Genomic DNA, 20,479 nt, shown 5'->3' on the forward strand with positions numbered 1-20,479 from the left:
CTGCTGATGAACTGTTGCATTTTACATGATCTGGGGTCCTGGGGGCTTGGTCTCAGTTGAAACGCACCCAGTGCCAATGTAGGGAAGCTCTTGTCCTCTACTGATTGTAGAGACTTGGATAGCACAGAGGATCTGCTGGCTGCATTACAAAGGAGCGGATGAAGGTTGGTGGCTCCTTCTTCTCTCTTTCTTTCCAGTCCTGATAAAGGGTCTTGGTCCAAAATGTCAACTGTTCATTCTCCTTCATAGATTCTGCCTGACCTGCTGAGTTCCTCCAACATTTTGTGTGTGTTGGGCACAGGTTTAAATCTAGAGGCGAGAGATTTAAAAAGGATGTCAGCGCAGCTTCTTCAAACAAAGGGTGATATTTCCTTGGAATAAAGTGGTAGAAATTGTTATGTTTTCTAACTTCAGAACATTAAACTAATTCAAAGGAAGACATGGGAGACCGGGAATGTGGGTCTAACGTTGTGTTTACTTTAGGCAAGGTGCGCATATGTCACGTGGGAGCATAATGACGTATGCAGTTTATATTTTGTACATATAACCTGTAATGAATTATTTAAATGAACAAGAATGCATAATCAATCTATATAGACCATAAGACCATAAGGCATAGGAGCAGAATTAGGCCATCTGGCCCATCGAGTCTGCTCCGCCATTCAATCATGGCTGATTTTTTTTTTTCTCCTCCTCATCCCCAGTTCCTGGCCTTCTTGTGTATATTACTTAGATTTTAGATTATGAAGATACGTAGTCCCCTTTTATTGTCATTTAGTAATGCATGCATTGAGAAATGATACATTATTTCCTCCGGTGTGATATCACAAAACACAGGACAAACCAGGACTGAAAAAACTGACAAAACCACATAATTATACATATAGTTACAACAGTGCACAATACCATAACTTGATGAAGAAAGTCCGTGAGCACAGTAAAGTTCAAAGTTTCTGAAATGTCCCACATCTCATGCGGACGGGAGAGGGAAGAAAAACTCTCCCTGCCATGCCGACCACAATCCGACTCTGAGTCATCCGAAAACTTCGAGCTCTGATCAGCTCTCCGACACCGAGTACTGAGCGCCATCTCTGCCTGAGCGATTCGACCTCTTTCTCGGTCGCCAAAAGCAGTATATTGAGTTATATACACAAGATTACTCAAATATTACTGAAATATTAAATACACAACAGAAATAGTACCTGAGGCAGGCACATTAGCACTGTTTAAGAGCCATGTTAGTGAATACGTGGATAGGAGTTGTTTAGAGGGCTGTGGGCCAAATGTAGGCAGATTGGACTAGCTTGTTGGGCTATACGTACCATGAATGAGTTGGCAGGGTTGGGAGACTCTGTACTGTAAGTCTCTGTGACTCTATGACTTTGAAGTTTAACTTGAGAAAAATGCTGCTCTGCCCTTTGACTGCGCTGTTGGTCGTGAGAAAGATCCCACAGAAGTTATATGAGTGTAAGGACAGAGTTCCAGTGAACATGACTCAACTACACTTTTCGTGGGATTTATTCCTGCCGTCATGAAGCTTTCACAATATCTGGAAAACCCCAGGAAGGTTTCTGTGTGTGTTTCTGGAGAACTGTGTATATGAGTGGGAGCGTGTGTGTGAGGAAGGAATGGGGCTTTTTCTTCTGTTGTCGTTCTGTCACTTGTTGTGTTCTGTTTCGTTGTGCTCTGTGTCGTTCTGCCGAGCATGGTGTTCATGGTGTTTTGATGCCAGAATGTCATGGTGGCACTTGTGAGCTGCCCCCAGCACGTCCGTGGGTTGTGTTAGTTGTTACTGCAGAGGGGCGCAGTGGCAACGAGGCAGCTGGTGTGACACTAACACAGCTCGGGGCGTCCGTGTTCGGAGTTCAATTCCAGTGCTGTCCGCAAGGAATTTGACCGTCTTCTCCATAAATGCATGGGTTTCCTCCGGGTGCTCAGCTTCTTTCCACAGTCCAAAGGCGTACTGGTTAGTAGGTTTACTTGTCACTGTAAATTGTCCAATGATTAGGCAAGGGTTATATAGGTGGATTGCTGGGCGGTGCCGCTGTTCTGCACTGTATCTCTAAATTATTACTGTACATAAATATATTAAAACGATGCACTTCACTGTATGATTCCATGTACGTGTGATAAACAAAACCTGAATTTTGCATCTTCATCTTGAATCTGGAAACCTCTGATTGTCCATCTGATTGTTCAGTTCGCGCATGGCTCATTCCCGAATTTGGAGTGCGTGTAGTCCGAGACCGTCAGCAGGGTGAACACCAGAGCTGAGGTCCGTGTCCAAACCACCAAAGGCCAGGAACCTGGGAGTGGAGTAGGAACTGGGGTCCAGAGTGCTTGTATATCTCCTGCTTGCTTTAAATCCAACAGGTTTACTGGAAGGTTCAGTAAATTTAAGATTAAAGATGTTTTATTTGTACATGGAAACATAGAATGAAATGCCTCGTTTGTGTCAAATCAAGTGAGTGAGGATTATGCTGCACAGTCCCCAGATGTCGCTACGCTTCTGGCACCAACCTACCGTGCCCACAACTCACTAACTCTAAACTGTACATATTTTTTTCGGAATCTGGGAGGAAACCAGAGCACCTGGAGGAAACCTCTGCAGTGATGGGGAGAATATACAACCTCCTTACAGACGGTGACAGGAATTGAACCCCGATCTTACAGCCAGTATTGTAAAGTGCTGTGTTAACTGATAGGCCTTAATATATTGCAGTGCATTAAAAAAGAGGTGAGATGGAAGTGTGTTTGGGCATTACTATGAAGAATATCCAATTAGTTTGTAATATCTGTTGGTCTGAAGGTGCCAGATTATTGGAGTTATTCAGTATTGGGTAATCTAGTGAACCTGATAGGTTATTTCAGGAACAAAATCACCCGTCCTTATCTGGTCTGGTCCATACATGACACTGGGCTACCAATGACATTTGACTCTTCACTGCCCTCTGAAATGGCCCAGTTTAGGAGCAAATACAACACCACTGTGCCAGTGAATGTACAGAACTAAATACTGAAAATTGATTTCTCTAACCTGGTAATTTCACCCCCCTTCTCTATTTTTCCATTCCCCTTTCTGGTTCCTATCTTACCCCTTCTCTTCTCCTCACCTGCCTGTCACCTCCCTCCGTTTCTCCCATGGTCCACTCCTATCAGATTACATCTTCTTTAGCCTTTTACCTTTTTCTCCTATCACCTCCCAGGTTCTCACTTCAACCCCTTCCCCAACCCACCTACCTTCCCCCCTCACCTGGTCTCACCTATCACCTTCTAGCTTTCTACTCCTTTCCCCACATTCTTAATCTGGCTTCTTCCCCCTTCCTTCTCAGTCCAAACCATTGACTCTTTATTTCTTTCCATGGATGCTACTCAGAGCTCCTCCAGCATTCAGTGTGTGTTTTTCCTATTGTTCCACTTGTTTGGGTGAGGCTATGGGTAAATGCAAAAGTGTACTCCATCCTTTTAGGTGGGGGTAGAATATGTGGGCTAAGAGTTAATTGCATGCCTTTCAGAATTGTACCTTCTACCAAAATTCTCTCTGTACTAACTGAGTCGCTTAGGGAGCTAGGTGTAAATATTCTTATAATTATAATTTGAAACCATACTTCATGTGCCGGGAAGAGAAGAACTTTATTTTACAACATATACAGTAAGTAATTAACACATTTGAATCTTGATATAAAACGTTAACACAGGTGAAAGATGAAGATGTAGTCAAATGTGCTCAGGAAAGTTTCCTTAATCAGTATATAGAAGTCCCAATGAGAGAGTGTGCAATACTTGATCTGCTGTTTGGGAATAAGACACGGCAAGTGAAAGAAGTTTGTGTAGGGGAACATTTTGCATCTATTGATCATTATGTCATTAGTTTCAAAGTAAATATTGGAAAAAAGTAGGTCTAGTCTGTAGGTTGAGGTTCTAAATTGGAGAGAGGTCAATTTTGATGGTATCAGAAAGGATCTGGCATGTGTGGATTGGGACAGGTTGTTTTCTGGCAGAGATGTACTTGGTAAGTGGGAGGCCTTCAAAAGTGAAACTTTGAGACTATAAAGCTTGTGTGTGCCTGTCTGAATAAAGGAGAAAGATAACAGGTTTGGGGAATCTTGGTTTTCAAGAGATGTTGAGGCCCTGGTTATAAAGATATAAAAATAAGGAGGTACATAGCAGGTCTAGGCAGTAAGGAACAAATTAGGTGCTTATGGCGTATAAGAAATGAAAGAGAATACTTAAGAAAGAAATCAGGGAGGCTAAAAGAAGGCATGAGCTTGCCTTTGCAGACAAGGTGAAGGAGAATCCTAAAGGATTGTACAGATATGTTAAGAGCAAAAGGATTGCAAGGCACAAGATTGGTCCTCTGGAAGATCAGAATGGTGATCTTAAGCATAGAGCCAAAAGAGATGGGGGAAATCTGAAATAAATTTTTGCATCTGTATTTACTTGGGAGATGGACACAGAGTCTATAGAAGTGTGGCAAAGTAGCAATGAGGTCATGGACCCTATGCAAATTATAAAGAAGAAGCTGTTTGGTGTCTTTAAGCAAATTAGGGTGGATAAATCCCCATGGCCTGACAAGGTGTTCCCTTAGACTTTGTGGGAGGCGAGTGCAGAAATTGCAAGAGCGCTAGCAAAGGTAGTTAAATCATCCTTAGCAATAGGTCAGGTACTGGAGGATTAGGGGATAGCTAATGTTGTTCTGCAGTTTAAGTAAGGCTCTAAAAATAAACCAGAAAGTGATAGGCCAGTGAGCCTGACATCAATAGTGGGAAAGTTATTGGAAGGTATTCCAAAGGACAAGATGTATGAGTATTTGGATAGACAGGGACTGATTAGGGATTGTCAGTGTGGCTTTATGCATGGTAGGCAATGTCTACCCAATCTTATAGATTTTCTTGAAGAAGTTACCAAGAAATTGGATTAAGGCAAAGTAGTGGATGTTGTATGCATGGACTTTAGCAAGGCATTTGACAGGTCCCACATGGGAGGCTGGTCAAGAAGATTCAGTCGCTCAGCTGTCAAGGTGAGGTAGTAAATTGGATTAGACATTGGCTTTGTGGGAGAAGCCAGAGAGTGGCAGCAGATGACTACATCTCTGACTGGAGGCCTGTGACTTGTAGAGTGCTGTAGGGATTAGTGCTGGGTCTGTTATTGTTTGTGATCTATATCAATGATCCAGATGATAATGTGGTTAACTGGATCTGCAGATTTGCGGATGACACCAAGATTGGTGGTGTAGTGGATAGCAAGGAAGACCATCAGAACTTGAAGTGGGATCCAGACCAGATGGAAAAGTGGGCAGAAAACTGGCAGATGGAATTTAATGCAGACAGTGTGAGGTGTCGCACTTCAGTAGCACCAACCAGGAGAGGTCTTACACAGTGAACGGTAGGGCACTGAGCAGTGCAGTAGAATAAAGGGATCCAGGAATACAGGTCCTTAATTTATTGAAAGTGGAAGATAGGTCGTTAAGAAAGTTTTTGAACATTGGCCTTCATAAATCAAAGATATTGGTGAGGCCTAATTTAGTGTAATGTGTGCATTTTTGGCCACCTACTGATAGAAAAAATGTAAATAAGGCTGAAACAGTACAGAGAAAATTTACAGGGATGTTGCCAGAATTGGAGGACTTGAGTAGTAAGAAAAAAATGAAAGGTTAGGACTTTATTCCTTGGAATGTAGAAGACTGAGAGGAAATTTGATAGAGGTATACAAAATTATGAAGGGTATAGATTGGGTGAGTGCAAGCAGGCCTTTTCCGCTGATGTTGGGTGGGACTACAACTAGAGGTCATGGCTTAAGGGTGAAAGGTGAAAAACTTAAGGGGAACATGAGGAAAAGCATTTTCACTCAGAGGGTCGTGGGAGTGTGGAATGAGCTGCTAGTGCACATGGTTCATGTGAACTTGATTTCAATGCTTAAGAGAAGTTTGGATAGCTAATTGGATGGTAGAGGTATGGAGGGCTATGGTCTGAGTGCAGGTAGTTGGGAGCAGGCAATTTAAATGGTTCTGCATGGACTAGATGGGCTGAATGGCCTGTCACTGTGCTGTATCTCTCAATGACTATGATTATGAAAAAAGATAAGCAGTGAGCTGTTTCCATGGGATATTTATTGATTCAAAATAGCAAATCATGACTGGCTAATGATGACTCTTTGCTTGTACTCACTGGAGCTCAGTGGAATGAAACCTACTGAATATTGAAAGACCTAGATCAAATGGACGTGGATAGGATGTTTCCATTAGGGGAAGAATGTAGATCTACAGGGCACAGCCTCAGAATAGAAGGACATCCCTTTAGATCAATGATGAGGAGGAATTTCGTCATCCAGAGAGTGATGAATCTATGGAATTCATTGCCATAGATGGCTGCAGAGGCCAAGTCATTGGATATATTTAAACAGGGAGGTTAATAGGTTCTTGATTCGTAAGGGTGTCAAAGGTTATGGTTCCTTAAGGTTGTCATAGCCGAGGGAGGTAGTGGTGATTAAATGCTCCCAAAGTCGTGCATCTCAATAGCCTCTGACAATCAAGTCCATCTCCTGACATTCATGTGTGGCTGACCTACTAAGCCTTTCGGAGCTATTTCTACTGATAGCAGAAGGGGCAAAGGCAGTTTACAGGCACCTTAAAGCTAGTCGCTTCAGGGTGATGGGGCTTGTTAGCCATGGTTGGCAGCTTATCTTGGAGAAGGAAAACTTTGATCTCAAACCTCCGCTGCCTTGAAGCTATACCCACTCATGGGGAAGGCTTCGGGAGCCAACCCCAAGGAAAAATCTCGAGCTGGAGTCCCTAAGGCAGTCATTCCCTAAGGGTAATGATGAGTTTGAGTACAGAGAGGAAATTAAGAACCTGGTGGCATGGTGCGAAGACAATAACCTATCCCTCAACGTCAGCAAGACGAAGGAATTGGTTGTTGACTTCAGAAGGAGTAGTGAACCGCACGACACAATTTACATCGGTGGTGCGCAAGTGGAACAGGTCAAAAGCTTTAAGTTCCTTAGAGTCAATATCACAAATGACCTGACTTGGTCCAACCAAACAGAGACCACTGCCAAGAAGGCCCACCAGCACCTTTACTTCCTGAGAAAACTAAAGAAATTTGGCCTGTCCCCTAAAACCCTCACTAATTTTTATAGATGCACTGTAGAAAGCGTTCTTCTAGGGTGCATCACAACCTGGTATGGAAGTTGTCCTGTCCAAGACCGTAAGAAGCTGCAGAAGATCGTGAACACGGTGCAGCACATCACACAAACCAATCTTCCGTCTGTGGACTCACTTTACACCGCACGCTGTCGGAGCAGTGCTGTCAGGATAATCAAGGACACTACCCACCCAGCCAACACACTTTTCGTCCCTCTTCCCTCCGGGAGAAGGCTCAGGAGCTTGAAGACTCATATGGCCAGATTTGGGAACAGCTTCTTTCCAACTGTGATAAGACTGCTGAACGGATCCTGACCCGGATCTGGGCCGTACCCTCCAAATATCTGGACCTGCATCTCGTTTTTTTTTGCACTACCTTACTTTCCCTTTTCTATTTTCTATTTCTGATTTATAATTTAAATTTTTAATATTTACTATCGATTTGTAATCCAGGGAGCGGGAAGCGCAGAATCAGATATCACTATGATGATTGTATGTTCTAGTAACAATTGTTTGGCGACAATAAAGTATAAGTCCTATGTCAAGTTCAATGCTGACTGGCAACTCCTGCGACACCAGTGTTTCAAACTTTATCAGACTCTCCCGTTCCTTTCGATTCATCAGCTTCATGGAGAGGGGGAGCCTGCTGCATAGGCGACAGCTTGTTCTCCATATCGTAGAGGGAGTTAGATATGGCCCTTGTGGCTAAAGGGATCGGGGGTATGGAGAGCTGGCAGATACAGGGTTCTGAGCTGGATGATCAGCCATGATCATACTGAATGGCGGTGCAGGCTCGAAGGGCCGAATGGCCTACTCCTGCACCTATTTTCTATGTTTCTATGTTTCTATCGTACTGCCCTGGCTTGTGTTTCACTTAGACAGCCAGGAGGCACTATCCATGGTTGACCTCGACCAATAGAGGATCTCATTCCTCAAAGGGTATAGGGACAAAACAGGGAGAAATGGGGCTGAGAGGGATAATAAAGCAGCAATGATGGAATGGTGGAGCAGACCTGATGGGCCAAAAGGTCTAATTCTGCTCCTATGTCTTAGGGTCTGCTGCTCACTGTTACAGATAAATTCTATTTTCATAGAGGACGATGTTATTGCTCAGCCACTTCGTTAGCCTCTGTCTGTTAGCAATCTGATTAGAGACGAGCCAGTGTACTGGAGCTACACCACTTTACCAGGAAATGATGGGGCTAAATCTTATTAGCATGCTGAGTGAGTCGGTCCCTGTCTGCCTTGGAGAGGAAGTGCATGGAGATACATTACCGAAATCAATTGAAGTCATTCAATTCTCGCAAGCCTCTCTCTGCCCACGGATACTGGTTGTTCCACTTAAAAATACAGTTGGGTGCAAGGCAGTTAGTGCTGTTCTCACATATCTCCAACAACCTGGATTTGATACTGACCGGGCACTGCTTCTGTGAAGTTTACACGTGCTCTCTGTAGCCACGTGGTGTGATTCCCCCTGAGGGCTCCAGTTTACTCCCATGGGTCCATTGGCTGCTTAACTTTGCCTCCGGTGCAGAAGAGTCCGAGGGTTATTGGGAGTGGGAAATAGGGAAAGTAGGGAAATGGAGTTGATTGGCTTGCTCTGAGAGCTGGGAATCAGTGGGCTGAATGACCTTCTGATGTAAATAGTCATAGAGCCATGCAGCATGTGTACGTCCTTCAGCCAACTATCAAACACCCATGTACACTAATTCTACACTGATCCAGTTTGAGTCTCCCCACATTCCCAACAATTCCCACTAAATCCTACACTTGAAGGTGTACTCCTGACTGCACAGTCTACCTTGTCATGGTCTTTGTACCTTATTGTCTATCTGCACTGCACTTTCTCTCTTCTGCATTCTGTTATCACTTTCGCTAGTACTACCTCAATGTACTTATCTTTCTAGCTCCCTCAGTAAAGCAGCCAGCATCGTCAAAGACCCCACACACTCAGAGGACAGTATCTTTTCTCCCCTCTTTCAGCGGGCAGAAGATACAAAAGTCCGAAAGCACATACCAACAGGCTCAGGACAGGTTTTACTCTGCTGTCATAAGAATATCAAATGGTACAATAAGACGGACCCCTGACATCAGAATCTACCTCGTTATGATATTGCATCTTATTGTTTGCTTGCACTGCACTTCCACAGTAATTGTGACACTTTATTTGAGATAGGCAGCCAAATTATCATGACACAAAAACAGAAAAAGCTGGAAACACTTGTCAGACAGCATCTGTGGAGAGAGAAACAGTTGATGTTTCAGGTCTGAATGCTTTTAGTATTTGCAGTGTCTAACTTACACTCAGTGTTTTCATAATATTGGTTGTATGGTAAATATTGGTCAGGACAGGAGTGAGAATATTTCAGATTAATGTCATGGGATTCTTTGCACTTCAGTGCAAGACTATGATGTTCTTCTTCAATGTTTTGTTGTAAGACTGCACAGCAATACTGTGGTTTCCACTCTCAGCTGTAAATTCCTTGGCATTAAACCATCAAAGAATCTGCCCTGGGACCAACACAAAAAGTATCATCACAAAGAAGGCACAGCAGCAACTTTACTTTCTTCGAGGTTTGTGTAGATTCAGCATGTCACCAAAAAATTATTAAAATTCCTTATAAATATACAGTGGAGAGCATCCTAACTGGTTGCATCATGGCTGGGCATGGATAAACCAATGCCCAGAGTGGGACAGGCCACAGAAACTGGTGGATTACAGGGAATCCACCATAGGCAAAGCTCTCCCCAGCCTTAAGTACATTTACATGGAGTGCTGGCACAAAAGGACAGTGTCCATCAGCAAATACCCCACTATACAGGCCATGCCCTCTTTTTGCTGCTACCATGGGGAAGGAGGTACAGAAGCCTTAGGTGCCACACTACAAGGTTCAGGAACAGGTATTATCCTACAGCCATCAAGCTCCTGACTATGATCAACGGACTCACTCTCAAGGACTCTTTACAACTCTTGTTTTTGGTATTATTTTTATTTACACAGTTTGTCTTCTTTTGCACATTGGTGTTTGTCAGTCTTCATTTATTCAAAAGTTCAAAGTAAATTTATTATCAAATTACATATTTGTCACCATATACAACCATGAGATTTATTTTCTTGCAGGCATACTCAAGAAATCTAATAACTATAATAGAATCAATGAAAGACTGCACCAACAGAGCGGACAAGTAGTGTGCAAAACACAACAAACTGTGCAACTACAAAAAGAAAGAGAAATATAAATAATAATAGTAATATTAAATAAATCAGCAATAAATACCAAGAACATGAAATGAAGAATCTTTGAAAGTGAGTCCATAGGTTGTGGGAACAGTTCAGTGATGGGGCAAGTGAAGTTAAGTAAAGTTATCCCTTCTAGTTCAGGAACCTGGTGGTTGAGAGGTAATAACTGATCCTGAACCTGGTGGTGTAAGTTTATGTATAGTTTTTTTTTGTAAAAAATTATTGTATCTCTTTTTTTCTGTAAATCCCTGCAACAAAATGAGGCTTAAGGTAACATACATACTTTGATAATACTTTGAATGCCAGAGGAGATTCTTGTTTCTGATTTGGGTCTTGTGCACAGCCTTCTGGCTCAGTGCAAGGTCCAATCTATCCAACTGTAGTTGAAGTAACTACCTGAACTGTTTCTCTCTACCTTTCAGCGCCCAGATTCGATCCTTGCTGTTACTCATCCCTCCCGTGTGCCCACTGTGGGAGAACAAACCCTAAGGAGCTCCCACAGCGTGAAGCACCAACAAACCACAAGCAGTGCACTGGCTGCTGTCCACCCTGACACTTCCTCGGGGCATCACCTGACAAAGACAGAAGAGCGGACCCCATCGCCAGCCCCGCAAGGGACAGCACAGTTACCACCAGCACCACATGTGAAGGTACAACAAAAGATGTGTAATATATTGTTTTGGGATTGATGGAAGTTTGAGCAAACAGTGTCAATCTTCTAGGACACTGCATCTTTTATTTGCAGAATTTTCTCATCTCTCTCCAGCATCCCACTGTCTGTTTGAGTGTGTGTGTCTGTGTCTGTATGTGACAATATATCTGTGTCTCTTTATTTGTGTGTCAGAATCAGGTTTATTATCACTGATGTATGTCATGAAATTTATTGTTTTGAGGCAGTAGTACAATACAATGCATAAAATATCTCTAGGTTACAATAAGAAATACTGCATATAAAAATCAATGAACAGTGCAGAAGGAGAGCAAAATGGTGAGATTATGGTTATCGTTCATTTCATGGATCATTCAGAAATCTGCTGGTGGAGGGGAGGAAGAAGACAGAGATCTAGAAGATTATAAGGCTAGCAGGAAGGAGCTTAAGAATGAAATTAGGACACCCAGAAGGGGCCATGAGAAGGCCTTGGCGGACAGGATTCAGGAAAACCCCAAGGCATTCTACAAGTACGTGAAGAGCAAGAGGATAAGACGTGAGAGAATGGGACTAATCAAGTGTGGCACTGGAAAAGTGTGTATGGAACCAGAGAAGGTAGCAGAGGTACTTAATGAATACTTTGCTTCAGTATTCACTACGGAAAAGGATCTTGGCGATTGTAGGGATGACTTGCAGCGGACTAAAAAGCTTGAGCGTGTAGATATTTAGGAAGAGGATGTGCTGGAGCTTTTGGAAAGCATCAAGTTGGATAAGTCACTGGGACCAGACGGGATGTACCCCAGGCTACTGTGGGAGGCGAGGGAGGAGATGCTGAAACTCTGGTGATGATCTTTGTATCATCAAAGGGGATGGGAGAAGTTCCGGAGTATTGGAGGGTTGTGGATGTTGTTCTCTTATTCAAGAAACGAGTAGAGATAGCCCAGGATATTATAGACCAGTGAGTCTTACTTCAGTGGTTGGTAAGTTGATGGAGAAGATCTTGAGAGGCAGGATTTATGAACATTTGGAGAGGCATAATATGATTAGGAATAGTCAGTATGGCTTTGTCAAAGGCAGGCCATGCCTTATGAGCCTGATTGTTTTTTTTAAGGATGTGACTAAACACATTGATGAAGGAAGAGCAGTAGATGTAGTGTATATGGATTTCAGCAAGGCATTTGATAAGGTACTCCATGCAAGGCTTATTGAGAAAGTAAGGAGGCATGGGATCCAAGGGGACGTTACTTTGTGGATCCAGAACTGGCTTGCCCACAGAAGGCAAAGAGCAGTTGTAGACGAGTCATATCCTGCATGCATGTTGATGACCAGTGGTGTGCCTCAGGGATCTTGTCTGGGACCCCTACTCTTCATGATTTTTTAAAAATAGCCTGGATGAGGAAGTGGAGGGATGGGTTAGTAAATTTGCTGATGATACAAAGGTTGGGGGTGTTGTGGATAGTGTGGAGGGTTGTCAGAGGTTACAGTGGGACATTGATAGGATGCAAAACTGGGCTGAGAAGTGGCAGATGGAGTTCAATTCCAGATAAGTGTGAGGTGGTTCATTTTAATAGGTCAAATATGATGACAGAATATAGTATTAATGGTAAGACTCTTGGCAGTGTGGAGGATCAGAGGGATCTTGGGGTCCGAGCTCATAGGAAACTCCAAGCTGCTGTGCAGGTTGACTGTGTGGTTAAGAAGGTATGCGGTGCATTGGCCGTCATCAATCATGGGATTGAGTTTAGGAGCCGAGAGGTAATGTTAAGGCTATAGAGGATCCTGGTCAGACTCCACTTGGAGTACTGTGCTCAGTTCTGGTTGCCTCACTGCAGGAAGGATGTGGAAACCAAAGAAAGGGTGCAGAGGAGATTTACAAGGATGTTGCCTGGATTGGGGAGCATGCCTTATGAGAATAGGTTGAGTGAACTCAGCCTTTTCTCCTTGGAGCGACGGAGGATGAGAGGTGACCTGATAGAGGTGTATAAGATGATGACATGCATTGATCGTGTGGATAGTTATAGGCTTTTTCCCAGGGCTGAAATGGCTAGCACTAGAGAGCACAGTTTTAAAATGCTTGGAAGAGGGTACAGAGGAGATGTCAGGGGTAAGTTTTTTACTCAGAGAGTGGTGAGTGTGTGGAATGGGCTGCCGACAATGGTGGTGGTGGCGGATAGAATAGGGTCTTTTAAGAGACGCCTAGATAGGTACATGGAGCTTAGAAAAATAGAGGGCTATGGATAACCCTAGGTAATTTCTAGGGTAAGGCCATGTTCGGCACAGCTTTGTGGGCCGAAGGGCCTGTATTGTGCTGTAGGTTTTCTATGTTTCTAAACTGTTCCCAGAATGTTGAGTGTATCTCCTCTCTGATGGTAGTAATACAAAGAGGGCATGTCCTGGATGGTAACTGACCTTAATAATGGATGCTGCCTTCTTGAGGTATTGTGTTTTGAAGATATTCTGATTGGTGGGGAGGCTGATGCCCATGATGGAGCTGGCTGAGTGTACAACCTTCTGTAGCTTTTTGAATCCTGTGCAATGCCCCCCCTCCAATACCTGGGGATGATGCAACCAATTAGAATGCTCTCCACTATACATCTGTCGAAATTTGCTTGAGTCTTTGGTGCAATACCAAATCTCCTCAGACTTCTAATGAAGTATAGTCTTTGGCATACCTCCTTTGTGACTGCATCAATATGGCGGGTCCAGGATAGATCCACTGAGATGTTGATACCCAGGAACTTGAAGCTGTTCACACTTTCCACCACTGACCCCTCGGTGAGGACTGGTGTGTGTTCTCCTGACTTCCCTTCCCTGAAGTCCATACTAAATTTCTCAGTCTTCCTAATATTGAGTACATCTGCTTGTGTTCACATACATCTAAGTGTTTCTGGGAGATGTTTGAAAGCGAACCACCGAGCTTCTGATCTATCTGGATCTGCACAAGCAACCAGCGTCAGCAGAACACCCTTCACACTGGCAGTTGGCACAGGAGCTGGGTTTGTCAAGCGAATGACCTGTTGGCTCCATGGATCCACATTCCTCCAATCCAGAACCAGAATCAGGTTTAATATCACTGGCATACGTTGTGGAATGTGTTGTTTTACAGCAGCAGTACACTGCAATAAAAAAACTATAAATTACAATAAGAAGTATACTGTTTATGGAGTCTGGTGGGGTGGGGGAGGGGTTAGCACCTCTGGACAAGAGGCTTGTCATGTCCGTTCCGGGGCAGCTCACTCGTTGTTGGTTCCCTTTGGACACTCAGCTTTCACCTGTGGCTCTAAGTAGCTGTTTGCATGTGACAGTGGCCACACCCCAGTATACCTCATCAACAGGTGGGCTAACCCAGGTGTGGGTAGCCGGCGGCCTCGTACCCTGGCGAGATAAGGACATGCCTGTCCTTGCATACAAAGTCAGCTCTGGCGGATTGGGCGGATGAGGTCTACAGCAGGATCCAATGGCTAGGAAGGTGGTTCTGCAACATTCTGTGGAGAGTGAAGGGCGTGACAAGCCACAGAAGACTTCATGGTCATCCACTGCAACCAAGGAAGACCCTAATTTGTGACGTTTGTTCTTACCTCTGAACCCAGATTCTGAGTTCGAGAGAGTGGAACCGCCCCCGTGCAATGTCTTTTTTACTTTAAAAACTCTCCCACACAGTTTTTCTGTCATCATCGGACACGGTGGACAACCACTATGTATATATGTATATATTCTCACACTCTACTTTCCATGTATTGGTAACACTATATTCTGCATTTTGTTTCTTTTCCATCAAACCTTAGGACCATAAGACATAAGAGCAGAATTAGACCAATCAGCCCATTGAGTCTGCTCCTCCACCTGGTCAAAGCTTTTCCCTTTCGTGCTACCTCTACGTATGGATTGGTCTGTCTGGATGGCATGCAAAGAAAAGTTTTTCACTGTATCTTGGTACATGTAACAATAATAAACCAATTATCAATTAAATAATAAGAACCTGAAATAATTATCTGTCTTACAGGTAAGTAGCAAGTCAGCAAATAGGCTTCTGGATCATGCTTAACTAAATGTAACGATCGCTATAGTGTTTATGGGTTCATTGTCCATTCAGAAATCTGATGGCAGAGGAGAAGAAGCTGTTCCTGAAATGTTGAGTGTGTGTCTTCAGACTCTTTTACCTTCTTCTTGATGCTAGCAGTGAGAAGATGGCATGTTCTGTTTGATGGGGGGGGGGTCATGGATCACCTGGAATTTATGTCACAGTCACCAGCCATTTGGTCAGTCTAGTCCCAACTAGAGTTCTGCTTCTCACCCCTCCCAACACTGTTCAGTGGCACCAAGAATGGGAACCTGTAGGGTCATAGACATGTAGTAGTGTAGTACAGTGCAATCACTGGAGTTGCGTATGATCCTCTCCGTAGGGGTTGCTTATTGGTGGGGCCTCAGGTGGCTGTAGACTAGAGACTGATCCAGGATCCACATATTCTGGTGTAGTGTGGGCATGGACATGTTGTGGTTGTGGTCAGTGGTTAGGTCTTTTGGTTGTACAGTTTCTGCTTTCACAGCTGCCACTTATTCTCGGTGACACAGTGCAGCACAGGGACAGAGCCTTTGGCCCATCATTGTCATTAGTACTGAGATGCATTGAATAGCTTTTGTATTGTATTCAATAATTTCATTGAGGCGTTAAAAAGAGACGTACTGGCTATGCAAGCATATTAAAATAGGAGATGCAGGTTACTCTGCATTCAGCATCCATCTGTCAATATCAGTAAACTTGTGACTCTTGTCCCAAACTTTGCCAGTTTCATATCAATCTCCTGCAAACAAACCTATCAAAGGCAGCCATTTTGAGATTGAGATTTTTTTTAGCAAGAAATGGGACAGCTGTTGAACTGAGTTGAAAGGGTTCTGATGTATTTGTCCATGCCTCCTCTCTGGGGGGGAGCACCACTTCATCAAAATAGGTAACTGGCCAGTGTTATCTGCCCTCTGGTAGTTAAGAGACACTTCTAAGTAAGCAGTCATCCTAGTGGCTTACAAGAAAGGGTGCCATGAACTAGCCAGCTGCTATTTTGTGCATTTTTCAAACAAGGTCCTGGTGTGAGTTGTCTACAAGACCTTGGATGAACAGGAACGATTCATTAAATGAACCAAGTCTCACATCATCCGCTTTCATGGAACATTGAACAGTGAACAGTACAGCACGGGGACTGTCCCTTCAGCCCTCGATGTTAGACCATAAAACATAGGAGCAGAATTCTACCATTCAGCCCATCGAGTCTGTTCCACCATTCTGTCATGGCTGATTTATTTTACATTATTCTCCTGCCTTCTCCCCATAGCCTTTGATGCCCTTAATAATCAAGAACCTAGCAACTTCTGCTTTAAATATACCCAATGCCTAGCTCTCCACAGCCGTGGCAATGAGTTGCACAGATTCACCACCCTTGGGCTGAAGAAATTCTTTCTCATCTGTGTCTAAAGGGACATTCTTCTATTCTGAGACTGTGTCCTCTGGTCCTATTTTTAATTAGTTGTGGCAAACTTAATTAATGACTCCTAATCCTTTCTGCATTATCCATATCCCTTCTCTGTATTATCGTGTAACTATCTAAGAGCCTGTTAAACATCTTGTTTGAACCTCTCTTCACCACTACTACCACTGGCTGTGAATTCCGGGCACCCACCACACTCTGTGTAAAATATCTCCCCACACATCTCATTTGAACTTACCCATTCTCTAATAATAGAAAAATTATTACGTAACATGTCACAACAGAAAGTGAAATAAGACCTTAAGAGATATAAGCATAAGAATATCATGGTTTATTTTTTCAACCCCATTTTCCCCGTAATGTTTAACCCACTTACCAATGAAGAACCTAAAAATTTCTGCTTTAAGTATACCCAATGTCTTGGCTTCCACAGCCATCCGTGGCAATTGATTCTATAGCACTATATCTTCTTAACTTACAGTATTTATGGTAATATTTTGGTTTATGTGCTGTGTGTGATATATGTTATATGGGTGTACTGTGGCCCGGAAGGATGTTGTTTTGTTTGGTTGTATATATGTACAGTCAGATGACAATATACCAAAGGGCCTTAAACACAGTGAGACAGGGATATTCCTGCCCTAGCGTGGGAAGTCAGCTCCGGCAGTCTGAGCAGATAACAGTGAGATCCAGTGGTCCCAGACCTCCAATGCCAAGAGAGTGGAACTGCCATACTGCAATAGCTTCTCCACTTTAAAATCTTTCCCCCACAGTTCTGTCACTGTTGGATATGATGGACAACCAACAGAGGACAATAAACTTGAACTTGAGATTCACCACTCTCTGGCTAAAGTTATGTCTTCTGATCTTAGACTCTCCTACTGATAGAAACATCCTCTCCATGAACACTCTATCCAGGCCTTTCATTATCTGGTAGATTTCACTGGGATCTCAATTTACACTTCTGAACATTGAGTATAGGACCAGATCCATCAGCTATTTCTCATATGTTAATCTTTTCATTTCTGGGATCATTCGAGTGAAACTCCTAGATCATAGAGACATACAGTGCCATAGAAATACACCCTCCTGCTTGCCTAGTCCCGTTCACCCACACCTCGACCATAACCCTCCAAACACCTCACGTCCACGTATTTATCCAAGCTTCTCCTAAAAGCTGCAACCAAACCCACATTCACCACTTCCGCTGGCAGCTCGTTCCACATTCGTACCGCCCTCTGAGTGTGTCAGCACATTCTTTCTTAGAAACAGGGGCCAATATTCCAAATGTGATCTTACCAATCCTCAGCAGTACATTTTTTTTTCTTTTAAGTCCTAGTTCTCTCAAAATGAATGCTCAGTGTGCTTGTTTTAAATGGCGTAACATCCAATAGTCTGGAAAATCGGCTAGTCCCAATATGTTGGGATATTGGGATTTTAATGCACTAGAATATCGAGCACAGGAAGAGGGCCTTTGTCTGCAGTGCTGTGCTGAACTATGCTGTGGGAGCCAATGTGGTCGAGGTTGAGGATTGCCTTTCATACCATCATTTCGTTCTGCTGAGGGTGCAGTATAAATGAAGATTGTCCCTTGACTCTACCGTGATTGCCAGCTTATTTACAGGGTACCAGCCATCTATCTGAGTTCATCAGTGGACATAAACTAAAGAGGCAATGGATAATAAGAGAGGGCATCGTTTTAAGGTGATTGGATAAAAGTATAGGGGAATGTGTCAGTGGTAGGTGTTTTACACAGAGAATGATGTGTGTGTGGAACTTCCAGAATCTGGTAGGTTTCAATGAGGTACCCCCTTCATCCTTCTGAACTGCATCACGAATGGGCCTAGAGCCATCAAGCGTTCCTCATATGTTAATCCTTTCATTCCTGTGATTGTTTTTGTGATCCACCTGGGTCAGCACATTCTTCCTCAGAGAAAAGGTCCAATATTTCAAATCTGGTCTGTAGAGGGATGGCATAGATAGTTTTTATTTGCACAGAGAATGGTAGCTGTGGCGGAATACTCTGCTAGGAATGGCAGCAGAGGCAGATATACAGGGACATTTAAGAGACTTGGATGAAAGAAAAACGGAGGGCTATGTGGGAGGGAAGGGCTAGGTTGATTTAAGAGTGAGTTAAAAGGTCAGCACAACATCGTGGGCTAAAATGCCTGTACTGTGCTGTACTGTTCTACGTATGTTCTATGAAGTCAACTCTGAGGAACTCAGAGGTTTAAAACATCAGATATTAAGGTGCTTAGTGTCACTAAGAGATTGAGAGCCTTTTATTTATATATGTATATATATATGTATATATATATATATATATATATATATATATATATACACACACACTTACTGAGCTGCCTGTGGGCTACAGCTACAGTTATTAAGATTCTTTCCACTCCATCTGAAGCTCTTGGTCTTTTGGTATTTGTGCCATAATACAAAAAGGGGAAAAAAATCCCTTCAGGCGCCTCTCACCTCTCCTTAGCCACTGCAGAGCCTGTCAGAGAACAAAGGGAAATAATTGAAAGCTGCCTGAGCTGGTGAGAGGGGGAGGAAAAGCGTGCTGAGAGTCTGTACGCTTCAACGGTTAGCGAAGTCACTCAAAGCTTTGTCTCCAGCACATTTGATGACTGTAATGTCAAAGTGGGAGCTGTTCAAAGTGCTGAATGCCAAGAGCTTTGATTGGCATTTTGCCATCTGACACCTTCACAATGTCAATGCCACTTTCACAAATAATTGCTAAACATCAAATGTACATTGTAACGTCTTACTTCCCAAATCCATATTACTGAACTCAAAGGTACAGGTTTTACCAGTAAGTGTAAGTCAGAGATAAAGATAAGGATTAGCTTTATTCGTCACATGTACGTTGTAACATACGGTGAAATGTGTTGTCTTGTGTCAACGACTAACACTGTCTGAGAATGTGTTGGGTGTGGGGGGAGGATAGTCTGGCAATCTGTAAGTGTCACCAAGCTTCTGGCACCAGCATGCATGCTTACAGCTTACCAACCGTAACTTGTACGTCTTTGGAATGTGGGAGGAAGCTGGAGCAGTGGGAAGAAACCCATGTGGTCACGGGGAGAACACACAAACATCTTACAGGCAGCGGCGGGAATTGAATCCTGATCCCTGATCACTGGAGCTGTAGAGTATTATGCTAACCACTAAGCTACCATGCTGCCCCTGGAGATCTAGAGTTCATTAATCAGTCTAATGAGACTCGTGAATGGACCACTTGTATAATAAAGATGAATTCTTGATCTCTCACTCTACATCATCGTGTTCCTCACATCTCCTTTTCTTCCTACACTGCACTTTCTCTGTAGCAGTAGCTATAAGACTATATTATGCATTCTGTTAATGCTTTTCCTTGTACAACGTCAAAGCTCATATAGATCTGTATAGATAGTTTACAAAACTAAATTTTCCACTGTATCTCAGTACACGCAACTATAATAGATCAGTTACCCATCATTAGATTTTTCAAGATAGTATTAGAACAATATGGCACAGAACCGTGCCCTTCAGCCCATCTAGTCCATGCCAACTATTAATCTGCCTTGTCCTATCGACCTTCACCCAGACTACTTTGAATCTGAATCCATCACTTTTGCTGGCACCGCTCTCTGAGTGAAGAAGTTCCCTTTAAACCTACCAGCCTTCTCCTTCCCACCCTCCCCCCACCTTTCTTTATAGGGCCTCTGCCCCTTCCCCCTTCAGTCCTGACGAAGGGTTCCGGCCCGAAACGTCGACTCATCATTTCCACAGATGCTGCCTGACCTGCTGAGTTCCTCCAGCGTGTTGTGAGTGTTCCCTTTAAACAGTTTACTGGCACCGTTCACTGAGTGAAGAAGTTCCCTTTAAACAGTTTATTGTTCACCCTTAACCCATGACCTATAGTTCTAGTTTCACCTAACCTCTGGAAAAATCCTGCTTGCATTTACTCTATTTATACGTTA

At 43.4% G+C, this 20,479-nt stretch overlaps 1 protein-coding gene across 1 annotated transcript in view; it reads left to right on the top strand.

Annotated features, from left to right (window-relative positions):
* Positions 1–20,479, top strand: part of ccdc33 (coiled-coil domain containing 33) — a 355,995-nt gene that overhangs the window by 210,531 nt on the left and 124,985 nt on the right. The window contains exon 13 of the mRNA XM_063070154.1: positions 10,805–11,032. Coding sequence (XP_062926224.1) covers positions 10,805–11,032 — 228 coding nt within the window. The remainder of the gene's footprint in view (positions 1–10,804; positions 11,033–20,479) is intronic.

This window comes from Mobula hypostoma, chromosome 18 (genome assembly GCF_963921235.1).
Source record: "Mobula hypostoma chromosome 18, sMobHyp1.1, whole genome shotgun sequence".
Lineage (NCBI taxonomy): Eukaryota > Metazoa > Chordata > Chondrichthyes > Myliobatiformes > Myliobatidae > Mobula > Mobula hypostoma.